This window comes from Xenopus tropicalis, chromosome 10 (genome assembly GCF_000004195.4).
Source record: "Xenopus tropicalis strain Nigerian chromosome 10, UCB_Xtro_10.0, whole genome shotgun sequence".
Classification (NCBI taxonomy): Eukaryota; Metazoa; Chordata; class Amphibia; order Anura; family Pipidae; genus Xenopus; species Xenopus tropicalis.
The window spans coordinates 4,442,290-4,454,118 of NC_030686.2; the positions used below are offsets into that span (position 1 = coordinate 4,442,290).

General features: G+C 50.4%; 1 protein-coding gene across 1 annotated transcript; it reads right to left on the reverse strand.

Annotated features, from left to right (window-relative positions):
- Positions 1–256: 256 nt before the first annotated feature.
- hrh3 (histamine receptor H3) lies at positions 257–11,044 on the reverse strand. The gene is made up of 3 exons (XM_002939817.4): positions 10,615–11,044; positions 6,684–6,850; positions 257–1,981 (listed from the first exon to the last, which is right to left on the reverse strand). Exons 1-3 carry the CDS (start codon positions 10,838–10,840, stop codon positions 1,079–1,081), a joined length of 1,296 nt encoding a protein of 431 aa, XP_002939863.3. The 5' UTR covers positions 10,841–11,044; the 3' UTR covers positions 257–1,078.
- Positions 11,045–11,829: the final 785 nt, after the last annotated feature.

Here is an 11,829-nt window from a genome sequence, read left to right on the forward strand (position 1 = left end):
TCCCTATGTGCCATAGTTTTATGGTATCTCTCTGTACAGGCTATGGGCAAACTTAGGGGGCTGTTCCTGCTGAATTGTGCTTAGTACAGGGGAATCCCTATGTGCCATAGTTTTATGGTATCTCTCTGTACAGGCTATGGGCAAACTTAAGGGGCTGTTCCTGCTGAATTGCGCTTAGTACAGGGGAATCCCTATGTGCCATAGTTTTATGGTATCTCTCTGTACAGGCTATGAGCAAACTTAGGGGGCTGTTCCTGCTCAATAGTATTATGGTATCTCTCTGTACAGGCTGTAGAGGGGCTGTTCCTGCTGAATTGTGCTTAGTACAAAATACCATATAGATGAATGTGGCTCCCATGCTGTAAAAATATTCCTGTAATTCCAATGTTGGCAAGTTGTATCGGAACACAAGCTAACGAGCCCTGCCTTGGCCGTGGTTTGATACAACCATGTAGTACATCGAGGCCCGTCTCGTTTGCTACTTTGGCACTGATTGCATTTGCCGCTGACGAGTAATGACATGGGACGGTAGGAGGCAGCTCGTCCTATCAGAGAAATGCCCCCCGGCCATCACACGTGTTTCAACCCCCCACGCTGCAGTCGGCAGGGGCATTATCAGTGGCTGATTGACGCTTGTTTACCAGTTCGATATTTGCCTTCCAATCACGAAATCAAATAATTATCTATTAATAAAGTGCCTGGAATTTTCCATAGTGCTGAACTAACAAGGAGAAGGTATGCAGGGAGGGGGTTGATGATGATGGTGGTGGTGGTGTAGGACCAGTCCAATCCTATATCCATGAGGTCACAGTAGGTAGGCATCGTCTTTTCCTATTGGCACAAAATACTCAAGCACCACCTCCCGTACTGACCATCACAGCAGGCGGAGGAACCTTATTGGCCACGGACGATGAAGAATAGGAGAGTCTTGTGTTGCAAGCATTGCGATGGAACCAAGTGCGGAACCGACGGGGCTGTTTCCATTACTCGCTGCTCGTTTTCAGGAGAGTGTCCCCCCCAAAAAAAACCCCACATGACTCCTGGAATCTCCATCTGTGTATCTAAAATACGAACACGCTCACTTCCAGCAGTAATGGAACTTACCGTTGGCTTTGAGTTTGAGTTTTTGGGGGCAAAGGATCTTCCTAAATGCCCTTTTGAAGCTGTTGTGGCACAACGGGTAAAGGATGGGGTTGACGGCAGAGTTGACCCACAGGAGCCAGAAGGAAGCTTCGTACCAGTAATTGGGAACACAGTGCCCCCTACAGGCAGCCCTAATAATCATCAGAAGAGTGTATGGTGCCCAACAGAGTCCAAATGCACACACTATAACTGCTAGTGACTTTGCAACTTTTTTGTCCCTTGATAGGCGGAACCGTTGAGCAATTCCTTGAGAAACCACCCTCATCTTTTTCTCCAGAGATGGGGTGGAGCTAGACTCGTTAAAACTCCTCCTGGCAGACCTTGATTTACCCATGGCAGTCACTGTGCTCCCATTTAGAGAGTTTCTTTTCATTCCCCGCACCCGTTCCATCATTTCTGATTCCGTTAACTTAATGGTCTTCTGGTGATCAGACCCACCGAATCTGGCCATCTTCTGATGCAGCTTCCAACATTTCAAGGAGCTGGACCTGGCTTTCTCAGGAGGCACCTTGATGTTGTCGGTATTGGTGTGACTTTGGGCTTCCTGTAGAAGATCCAGCCGCGCCTTGGTCCGCTTCTGGATGTTCATGTAGATGCTGACGTTGAAGTAGGTCACACTGATGAATGGTGTGAAGAACTCCAGGGTGGAAGCCGTCATGAGGAAGTACCAGTTGTAGAAGAATTCGGCAAAGCATTCCCCGTCTGGGATGATGCTTCCCCCGGCGATATATTCCCACGTGATAATGGCTGGTCCATACAGGAGAAAGGCCAAGATCCACACCATGGTCATCTTCAGGACCGCGTGTCGGCTGTTGCTCTGCTGAGCTCGGTAACTGACCTAGAAAAGAGAACAATGAATCCTCATCAGTCAGAGGAGATGTCTATTCAAGGGAGCTTGGACATCTCTTGTGTAGATACTGAAAGTATCATCTAAAGGGGCCCCTCTGCTTGCTGGGAAACCGACCCTAAAACCCTCATGAGCCTCGGGTCTGCTCTTAATACCTACTAATACCTCGGTAACTGACCTAGAAAAGAGAACAATGGATCCTCGGCAGTCAGAGGAGATGTCTATTCAAGGGAGCTTGGACATCTCTTGTGTAGATACTGAAAGTATCATCTAAAGGGGCCCCTGTGCTTGCTGGGAAACCGACCCTAAAACCCTCATGAGCCTCGGGTCTGCTCTTAAAACCTACTAATACCTCGGAAACTGACCTACAAAAGAGAACAATGGATCCTCGTTAGTGTGTTTATAGTCAGAGGGAGCTTAGACATCTCTTGTGTAGACACCAACCCTTAAACCCTCATGAGCCTCGGGTCTACTCTACCTACAATGAATACCTTCTATAAAAGTGGATCTTCTGGGGTCAAGCCACCCTTAGCTTTGCATAATTTCACCATGTCACCTTGTATCTGTTCTAGGTAACAGATACAGTGCAGCAAAATGTACAACTATTCAACTTGAGTGGCCTTCACTTCTCCACTCTATGGTGGCCAGCCTCTCGGCCTCAACATCTGGCCTAGAAAGATCTGCTCTTCTAAGTGTTGGAAACGGCACTGAACATTGATACCAATTAGTCTGTTGCTTTGAAATAGATATTGTCTCATTATTTCAACAGCCCCCGAGTTGTTTCCGGGCCCAAGGAGGCATCTCAGCCACTTCTAATCCTCTCCACACCTGCTCCTAACTAGTTCTGCATTGCGCATACGGCACAGATGCTTCTACATCTGATCTAGAAAAGTCCGGTAAAGTCAAAAGTAATCATCCAGCTTATTGCCGGGGATTGTGAGGATTCCGGGCCTTGGAGAAAGGAGGACTTGCTGCTTCGCTACATCAAAAGTGCATCTGCAGATTGGCGTTTCATCTGCAGCCACTCGAGTCCTCCTGAGAGGCTTGTGCATATTGCAGAGAGCGAGAGAGAGAGCTCTCGGGGGGGAGAACAGATCGTTGGGCAGTGAATGGAAACAGGAATAAAGGAATAAAGGGGGGGCTGGAGCATATGGTGAGAATTTGGAGTTTTCTGCCCCCAATTAATAGAATGTGTTTGAGTCTTGGGTGGGGTACTTCACATGAGGCTTGGTTATGACCAAGTGACCAACTCCCAGCATTCCTTGGTAGCTGAAGAGTGTCCATCCCTCTCCTATTACATGTGAAGTTAGGGGTATTAAGGTACCCATACACGTGAAGATTCGCTCGCTTGGCGAGATCGCCAAGCGAGCGGATCTTCACCCGATATCCCTACCCACGGGTGGGCGATATCGGGGAACGTGTAGGCTAATTCGATCGTTTATTATATTGGCGGCAATGGGGCAATTGGTTCGGGGTCCGCATCAACAAGCCAATGCGGTCCCCGATCCGACTGAATCTTTTAACCTGGCCGATCGATATCTGGCCAATTTCAGGCCAGATATCGATTGGACAGGCCCCTCGTTTCTGCCCCTACACGGGCCAATAAGCTGCTGAATCGAACTGATATCGGCAGCTACAATCGGCCCGTGTATGGGGACCTTAACAAATTGCTTGTGGGCCCCCCCTGCAAACATGCAGTAGCCATACTGTATACAGCAATGTCCAGTCATACTGGGGTTCTTGGGTCCCACCAGAAAATGTGTTCTCAAGGGCCCATTACCCCCACTAGCTTGGCTGCAAACCCCACCCCCCACCATTCCCACTTCCAACCACTCCCCTGTGCCCCAACAGAGCCCACTAGGGCTCACCGAGATTTCTTCTGGTGTCCCAGTGGGCCAGTCCAACGGCGGCCATCTTTGCTCTACTTAAACTAGACAATTATAGATTCATATATATATATATAGATATTAAACTGAGTGTCGTTAGGGGTGGCAGACTGGGGCAGGTCGATGGAAATCATTGTGCAAAGGCTGGGTGCTGGGTGCTGCTAACAAAGTTCAGTAGTTTTGTTTGTACTTCCCCACCTAAGCTTTCTTATCACTCACACTGATCTAGCCAAGTCTCTCCAGGCAGCAGTGTAGTACATGTGCCTCTCAGATAAAGGGTAAATGGTCCTGCTATGTATGTTCCTTGTTAAAGGGGTGATGTGAGCAGCTGCCATGACACCCAAGCACCCCAGGCTGCCCACTATTACTTATGAATAAGCAGCACAGGGTGGGCTCTGTGAATGGAAATGACAGGGGGGGGAGATGCTTGATATGGTTGGTGCCATTTGTCAGTGTAAACCCTGAGAGGGGCTTATTTGTCCCGGTAACTAAGGAGCTTATTTGTCCCGGTAACTAAGGGGTTAGGAAGAGAATGACAGGCCTGTGCGTGATGATTGCACCGGTCCAATCCAATGAGACTCCCCCCACAGCAGCGCCTCCTAATCAGCCCCCGGGAGCCCCAGAGAGAATAATAACCAACAACACTAATCCCACATCGACCGGCAGCCCCCGGCCCCCCATGATCCCACCAATGAATCCTAATAGACTTCCAAGGGCCACTTGGCAGGGAGCTGTCAGCTGCTGTGAGCCGCCGGCACAACGTGCCCAGTCACTCTGTGCCATTCATTTGTATCGCCAGCGGGGGGCACCCAAGCTTCCAGGGCACCTGAGATATCATTAGTGCCAAGGCAGAAGAACATAGTGTCTGTCTGTCTCTGTCTGTCTGTGTCTGTCTGTCTCTGTCTGTCTCTTTCTGTCTGTCTCTGTCTGTGTCTGTGTGAACCTCGGGGAGTCAGAGGGCCCTGGCAACCTGGGCAGGGATTTGAATGCCAAAGGCACAATCTACACTCCATCTTCTAAACTCACAACCCCCTCACACCCCCTTGTGCACCCGTGTCACCCTCACTTCTTACTTTAATGTCCCCTTTAATACAGAGCCCCCTGTGGAAAGACACCCCCCCTACCATCCTGCCTGTGCCACCCTTCCTGCACCACCCTGTCTGTGCCACCCTTCCTGTGCCACCTGTCTGTGCCATCCTTCCTGTGCCACCCTTCCTGTGCCACCCTGCCTGTGCCATCCTTCCTGTGCCACCCTGTCTGTGCCATCCTTCCTGTGCCACCCTTCCTGTGCCACCCTGCCTGTGCCATCCTTCCTGTGCCACCCTGTCTGTGCCACCCTTCATGTGCCACCCTATCTGTGCCACCCTCTCTGTGCCACCCTGTCTGTGCCACCCTGTCTGTGCCACCCTTCCTGTGCCACCCTGTCTGTGCCACCCTATCTGTGCCACCCTTCCTGTGCCACCCTCTCTGTGCCACCCTGTCTGCGCCACCCTTCCTGTGCCACCCTGTCTGTGCCACCCTGTCTGCGCCACCCTTCCTGTGCCACCCTATCTGTGCCACCCTTCCTGTGCCACCCTCTCTGTGCCACCCTTTCTGTGCCACCCTTCCTGTGTCCCCCTTCCTGTGCCACCCTTCCTGTGCCACCCTTCCTGTGCCACCCTGTCTGTGCCACCCTTCCTGTTTTACCCTTCCTGTGCCACCCTTCCTGTGCCACCCTGTAGGGCTCATTGGACACAGATATAGGTTGGCAGGACCCTCTGTTCAATATTCCATGTTTATGAGCATCACCCGGGGGCATTTGTGAGTGGCACCCGCTGTTACCCCCAGGACCTGCCCCAGGCAATGTGTTTTCTAGGCTTTTCTCTTCCATTAAAGGGGAAGTGTCCCTTGTCATTAACTTTTCATATGTCATTTAAAGCTCTTCAGTTTTATTTTTATCTTTCAGCTTCTCGCCTTCCGATCTTCTGTGCTGACTTCTACTCTGCAGCCTGGTTGCTGGGGCAATTAAGCCTTTACCATGAACCTACCAGGGGCACAGTATTCAATGATACCCCAGACTGGAGGAACCTTGCTGCCCCAGAGGTTATGCAGTTCAGTTTAATCTCCTGCAAGTGCCCCCTGCTGCTGAGGCTAAGGAGATTGCCAAGAGGATGACCCTCCCACCACTAATGCCTATAGGGGGCATCTGGGAAGGGGGCAGCTTCTCTGTGGCATCTGTAGATCAGGTAAAGGAAGGGGTTCAGGTGGGTCACAGGGTGCAGAACCCTTCAGATCCGATAATTGGAAACTGTTAATTACAAGGCAATTATCTTGTTAGACTATAGGGACCCTGAGCTACATCCTGGCACTGATTGGGACACTTCATAGACAATGAGAGCCCATATGGACCCACCAAGTAAATATCTCCATCTCCCAGCTGGGCCCCCGCTCGCCCATGGGGCATAGACGCTGTCTGGGACAGGGTGGCACTGGGTTTGGGGGCATTACAGAATGAGGAGACCACATGTGCCCAAATACCATGCATGGCCAGCAGATGGTGCTATATGATTTGCTACACTCACTAGGCCAGTTCTTGGTTGCAGAAAGGGACAGTGGCTGCTATTTCGCCTGCAGATTCTGACAATAACCAGAGCTGTTAGAGTGCAACTCCTTATAGTTCAACAACATCTGCAGGGCCATGTGTTGGGGGTGAATGCAATTAGAGGCGCAGGCAGACATCTGATGAACCCCCCCTGTGGGCTCGGTGCTGCCCACTCAGTGCCATCTCTTGCCCATTGCCCCAATGCCCCTGTATGAGAGATACTCACTGCCCGGGTCACAGAGATGAACCTGTCGTAGCTGATGAGTACGATGTTGAAGACGGACGAGGTGCAGAGCAGGTAGTCCAGCACTAGCCACAGCTTGCACACACTCCTGCCGAAGCCCCATCGGCCGGTCAGCACGTAGGGGACGTACAGAGGGATGCACAGGGCCCCTGCCGTGGGAGACAAGCCGCTGTTTAATGAGGGGTTGGTTGTACCATGTGACAAGAGCTTCTGCAGCAGCTGAAAGTCTACCTGGGGCTGTATATCTGGGATAGCCGGGGATATCACTTTGGGGTAACTTACCTTAATTACCCCAATAATGCAGCTTAGCCCATATCTGTATATCTGGGATAGCCGGGGATATTATACTGGGATAACTTACCTTAATTACCCCAATAATACAGCTTAGCCCATATCTGTATATCTGGGATAGCCGGGGATATTATACTGGGATAACTTACCTTAATTACCCCAATAATGCAGCTTAGTCCATATCTGTATATCTGGGATAGCCGGGGATATTATACTGGGATAACTTACCTTAATTACCCCAATAATACAGCTTAGCCCATATCTGTATATCTGGGATAGCCGGGGATATCACTTTGGGATAACTTACCTTAATTACCCCAATAATGCAGCTTAGCCCATATCTGTATATCAGGGATAGCCGGGGATATTATACTGGGATAACTTACCTTAATTACCCCAATAATGCAGCTTAGCCCATATCTGTATATCTGGGATAGCCGGGGATATCACTTTGGGGTAACTTACCTTAATTATCGTAATAATACAGCTTAGCCCATATCTGTATATCAGGGATAGCCGGGGATATTATACTGGGATAACTTACCTTAATTACCCCAATAATGCAGCTTAGCCCATATCTGTATATCTGGGATAGCCGGGGATATCACTTTGGGGTAACTTACCTTAATTACCCCAATAATGCAGCTTAGCCCATATCTGTATATCAGGGATAGCCGGGGATATTATACTGGGATAACTTACCTTAATTACCCCAATAATGCAGCTTAGCCCATATCTGTATATCAGGGATAGCCGGGGGTATCACTTTGGGATAACTTACCTTAATTACCCAAATAATGCAGCTTAGTCCATATCTGTATATCTGGGATAGCCGGGGGTATCACTTTGGGATAACTTACCTTAATTACCCCAATAATGCAGCTTAGCCCATATCTGTATATCTGGGATAGCCGGGGATATTATACTGGGATAACTTACCTTAATTACCCCAATTGCCCAGGGCTGTATATCAGGGATAGTCGGGGATCTCGCTTTGGGGTAACCCCAGCTACAGATATCGGTATTTCACTTAGAAATGCGTCTTAGTAAATAGCAGCTGGGTATCGGGGCTCCCCCTGTACTTACTGGCACCCCAACAAGCAATGCCATAAAGTCATCCAGAGCAGTCATAGGGCATGGGAGGGGGGTAAGAGCCTGGGGCAATACAGAGCCTGGGGCAATACAGAGCCTGGGGCAATACAGAGCCTGGGGCAATTGTGATGAGAAATCTAAACCTGCACCATTTGTACCCCAATAATCTTACACTGAGCTGAATGTACCCCAGGAATCTTACACTGAGCTGAATGTACCCCAGGAATCTTACACTGAGCTGAATGTACCCCAGGAATCTTACACTGAGCTGAATGTACCCCAGGAATCCTTACACTGAGCTGAATGTACCCCAGGAATCTTACACTGAGCTGAATGTACCCCAGGAATCTTACACTGAGCTGAATGTACCCCAGGAATCTTACACTGAGCTGAATGTACCCCAGAAATCCTTATATTGAGCTGATTTTCCACCATCTTTGCACTAAGCTGGGTGTACCCCAAGAAACTTGCACTAAGCTGGGTGTACCCCAGAATTTTTTTTCTGAGTTGGAAGTACCCCAGGACCCTTGCACTGAGCTGGGTGTACCCCTGGAAATTTGCAGCAAGCTGGATGCACCCCAGAAATCCTACACAGATCGATGGGTGATTTTAGGCAAATCAATGCAGAATTCCTGGGGTGCAAAATAAAAAGTGTGGGATACCCACTAGGGAATAAGATATAGTTGGGGTGCAGGATGGACTGTTGGGGATACATTCTTACTAGGAATCCGAAATGTAGGGGTGCAGAATAGAATATCGGGGACACAGTCCTACTAGGGATTAAGAAATGTAGGGGTGCAGAATAGAATATCGGGGACACAGTCCTACTAGGCACCCAGCAATGTAGGGGTGCAGAATAGAATATCGGGGACGCAGTCCTACTAGGGATTAAGAAATGTAGGGGTGCAGGATAGAATATCGGGGACACAGTCCTACTAGGTACCCAGCAATGTAGGGGTTCAGAATAGATATCGGGGACACAGTCCTACTAGGTACCCAGCAATGTAGGGGTGCAGAATAGAATATCGGGGACACAGTCCTACTAGGTACCCAGCAATGTAGGGGTTCAGAATAGAATATCGGGGACACAGTCCTACTAGGTACCCAGCAATGTAGGGGTGCAGAATGGAATATCGGGGACACAGTCCTACTAGGTACCCAGCAATGTAGGGGTTCAGAATAGATATCGGGGACACAGTCCTACTAGGTACCCAGCAATGTAGGGGTTCAGAATAGATATTGGGGACACAGTCCTACTAGGTACCCAGCAATGTAGGGGTGCAGAATAGATATCGGGGACACAGTCCTACTAGGTACCCAGCAATGTAGGGGTGCAGAATGGAATATCGGGGACACAGTCCTACTAGGTACCCAGCAATGTAGGGGTGCAGAATAGAATATCGGGGACACAGTCCTACTAGGTACCCAGCAATGTAGGGGTGCAGAATAGAATATCGGGGACACAGTCCTACTAGGTACCCAGCAATGTAGGGGTGCAGAATAGAATATCGGGGACACAGTCCTACTAGGGATTCAGCAATGTAGGGGTGCAGAATAGATGTCGGGGCAATGTAGGGGTGCAGAGTCGATATCGGGGCAATGTTGGGGTGCAGAGTAGCTATCGGTGCAATGTTGGGGTGCAGAGTAGCTATCGGGGCAATGTTGGGGTGCAGAGTAGCTATCGGGGCAATGTAGGGGTGCAGAGTCGATATCGGGGCAATGTTGGGGTGCAGAGTAGCTATCGGGGCAATGTTGGGGTGCAGAGTAGCTATCGGGGCAATGTTGGGGTGCAGAGTAGCTATCGGGGCAATGTTGGGGTGCAGAGTAGCTATCGGGGCAATGTTGGGGTGCAGAGTAGCTATCGGGGCAATGTTGGGGTGCAGAGTAGCTATCGGGGCAATGTTGGGGTGCAGAGTAGCTATCAGGGCAATGTTGGGATGCAGAGTAGCTATCGGGGCAATGTAGGGGTGCAGAGTCGATATCGGGGCAATGTTGGGGTGCAGAGTAGCTATCGGGGCAATGTAGGGGTGCAGGGTAGCTATCGGGGCAATGTTGGGGTGCAGGGTAGCTATCGGGGCAATGTTGGGGTGCAGAGTAGCTATCGGGGCAATGTAGGGGTGCAGAGTCGATATCGGGGCAATGTTGGGGTGCAGAGTAGCTATCGGGGCAATGTTGGGGTGCAGAGTCGATATCGGGGCAATGTTGGGGTGCAGAGTCGATATCGGGGCAATGTTGGGGTGCAGAGTAGCTATCGGGGCAATGTTGGGGTGCAGAGTCGATATCGGGGCAATGTTGGGGTGCAGAGTAGCTATCGGGGCAATGTTGGGGTGCAGAGTCGATATCGGGGCAATGTTGGGGTGCAGAGTAGCTATCGGGGCAATGTTGGGGTGCAGAGTCGATATCGGGGCAATGTTGGGGTGCAGGGTAGCTATCGGGGCAATGTTGGGGTGCAGAGTAGCTATCGGGGCAATGTTGGGGTGCAGAGCAGGGACTGGAGACATTGCAGAGAGGAAAGTCGGGGATACTTTACCTACAAAGAAGTCGGAGATCGCCAGGTTGAGGAGGAAGTAGTTGTTCTGGGTTCGGAGGCTGGAGTCCACTACAAAAGCCAGCATGACCAGAGCATTCCCCAGCACGGTGCTGACTATCAGAACCCCCATCAGAACAGCCAGGAAGACGGTCCAGGAGAAGTCGGGCACCCCCGGAACGTTGTCCCCGGATCTCCAGGAGCCGTTGAGCTGCAGGGAACTGTCCATTTCAGCACCACAGCCCGGAGCCCAAGCAGAGAATCATCGCCGGAATCATCGCCCGATCTGCCTCCCAGCGGGGGCAACAGATTCACAGGTTACTGGGGGGGGCAAAGTGTAAGCTCCTCTGTCCTGTCATGGTCTGGGCAAGGTAAGTGCCCCGCTCTCTGCCTCCTTATCCCTCAGTCTCATTGTCTGGTTCTGCCACCTCTTTCCCACCCTCAGCTCCAAAGCTCCCCCCTCCCCCCCCCCCCCCCCCCCCCCCAGCCAAAGTGCCCCCCCCCCAGGGAACACAAATGCCCAATTAAGTGTGAACCCTATTGCCCCAGCCCAGCCCAGCAGTGCAACCCTGGGGCAGTAGAATAGCCCCGGTCAGGGCACTTTCCCTCTATCTCTCTCTATATAAAATGCTGTGACTGATGGGAGTGCGGCGTCTGCGCTCGGTGGGATATCGGGAGAGATCGCTGGGAATAGATTGGATTCTTCATTTTCTTTCCTGATCGGGGGTCGAAGCAGTGACCCTTTTACAATGGGATCCTCCAAGGACCTCATTAACTCCTGCTTTCATTTGATTGTGTGGGAAATATTGTGTTTTCTTCTGAAAGCCAAAATATCATTTCACATTTCGGAATTTGTCTTATATTAATATTTCATTTCTGTGCCCCTTTGATTCATTCCAGGCAGCTTTCTGTCAATAAATATATTTAACTCTTATGTAATTATATCTGTGCCACTGTGACAGAATGCTCTGTTATACAGATAGCTAGAATCTCAGCCATAAAGCAGGGCAGGACTGCTGCTTACAATGGGGGGGATCAGATAGGATCTGTGCCACTGTGACAGAATGCTCTGTTATACAGATAGCTAGAATCTCAGCCATAAAGCAGGGCAGGACTGCTGCTTACAATGGGGGGAGATCAGATAGGATCTGTGCCACTGTGACAGAATGCTCTGTTATACAGATAGCTAGAATCTCAGCCATAAAGCAGGGCAGGACT

Bases quoted from the DNA above. Each gene is read 5' to 3' on its own strand.
- hrh3 (XM_002939817.4), bottom strand. From the start codon at position 10,840: ATGGACAGTTCCCTGCAGCTCAACGGCTCCTGGAGATCCGGGGACAAC. The intron at 6,851-10,614 runs GTAAAGTATCCC...CTCCCACGGCAG, and splicing joins GATCTCCGACTTCTTTGTAG to GGGCCCTGTGCATCCCTCTG. The intron at 1,982-6,683 runs GTGAGTATCTCT...TCTCTTTTCTAG, and splicing joins TCATCTCTGTGACCCGGGCA to GTCAGTTACCGAGCTCAGCA.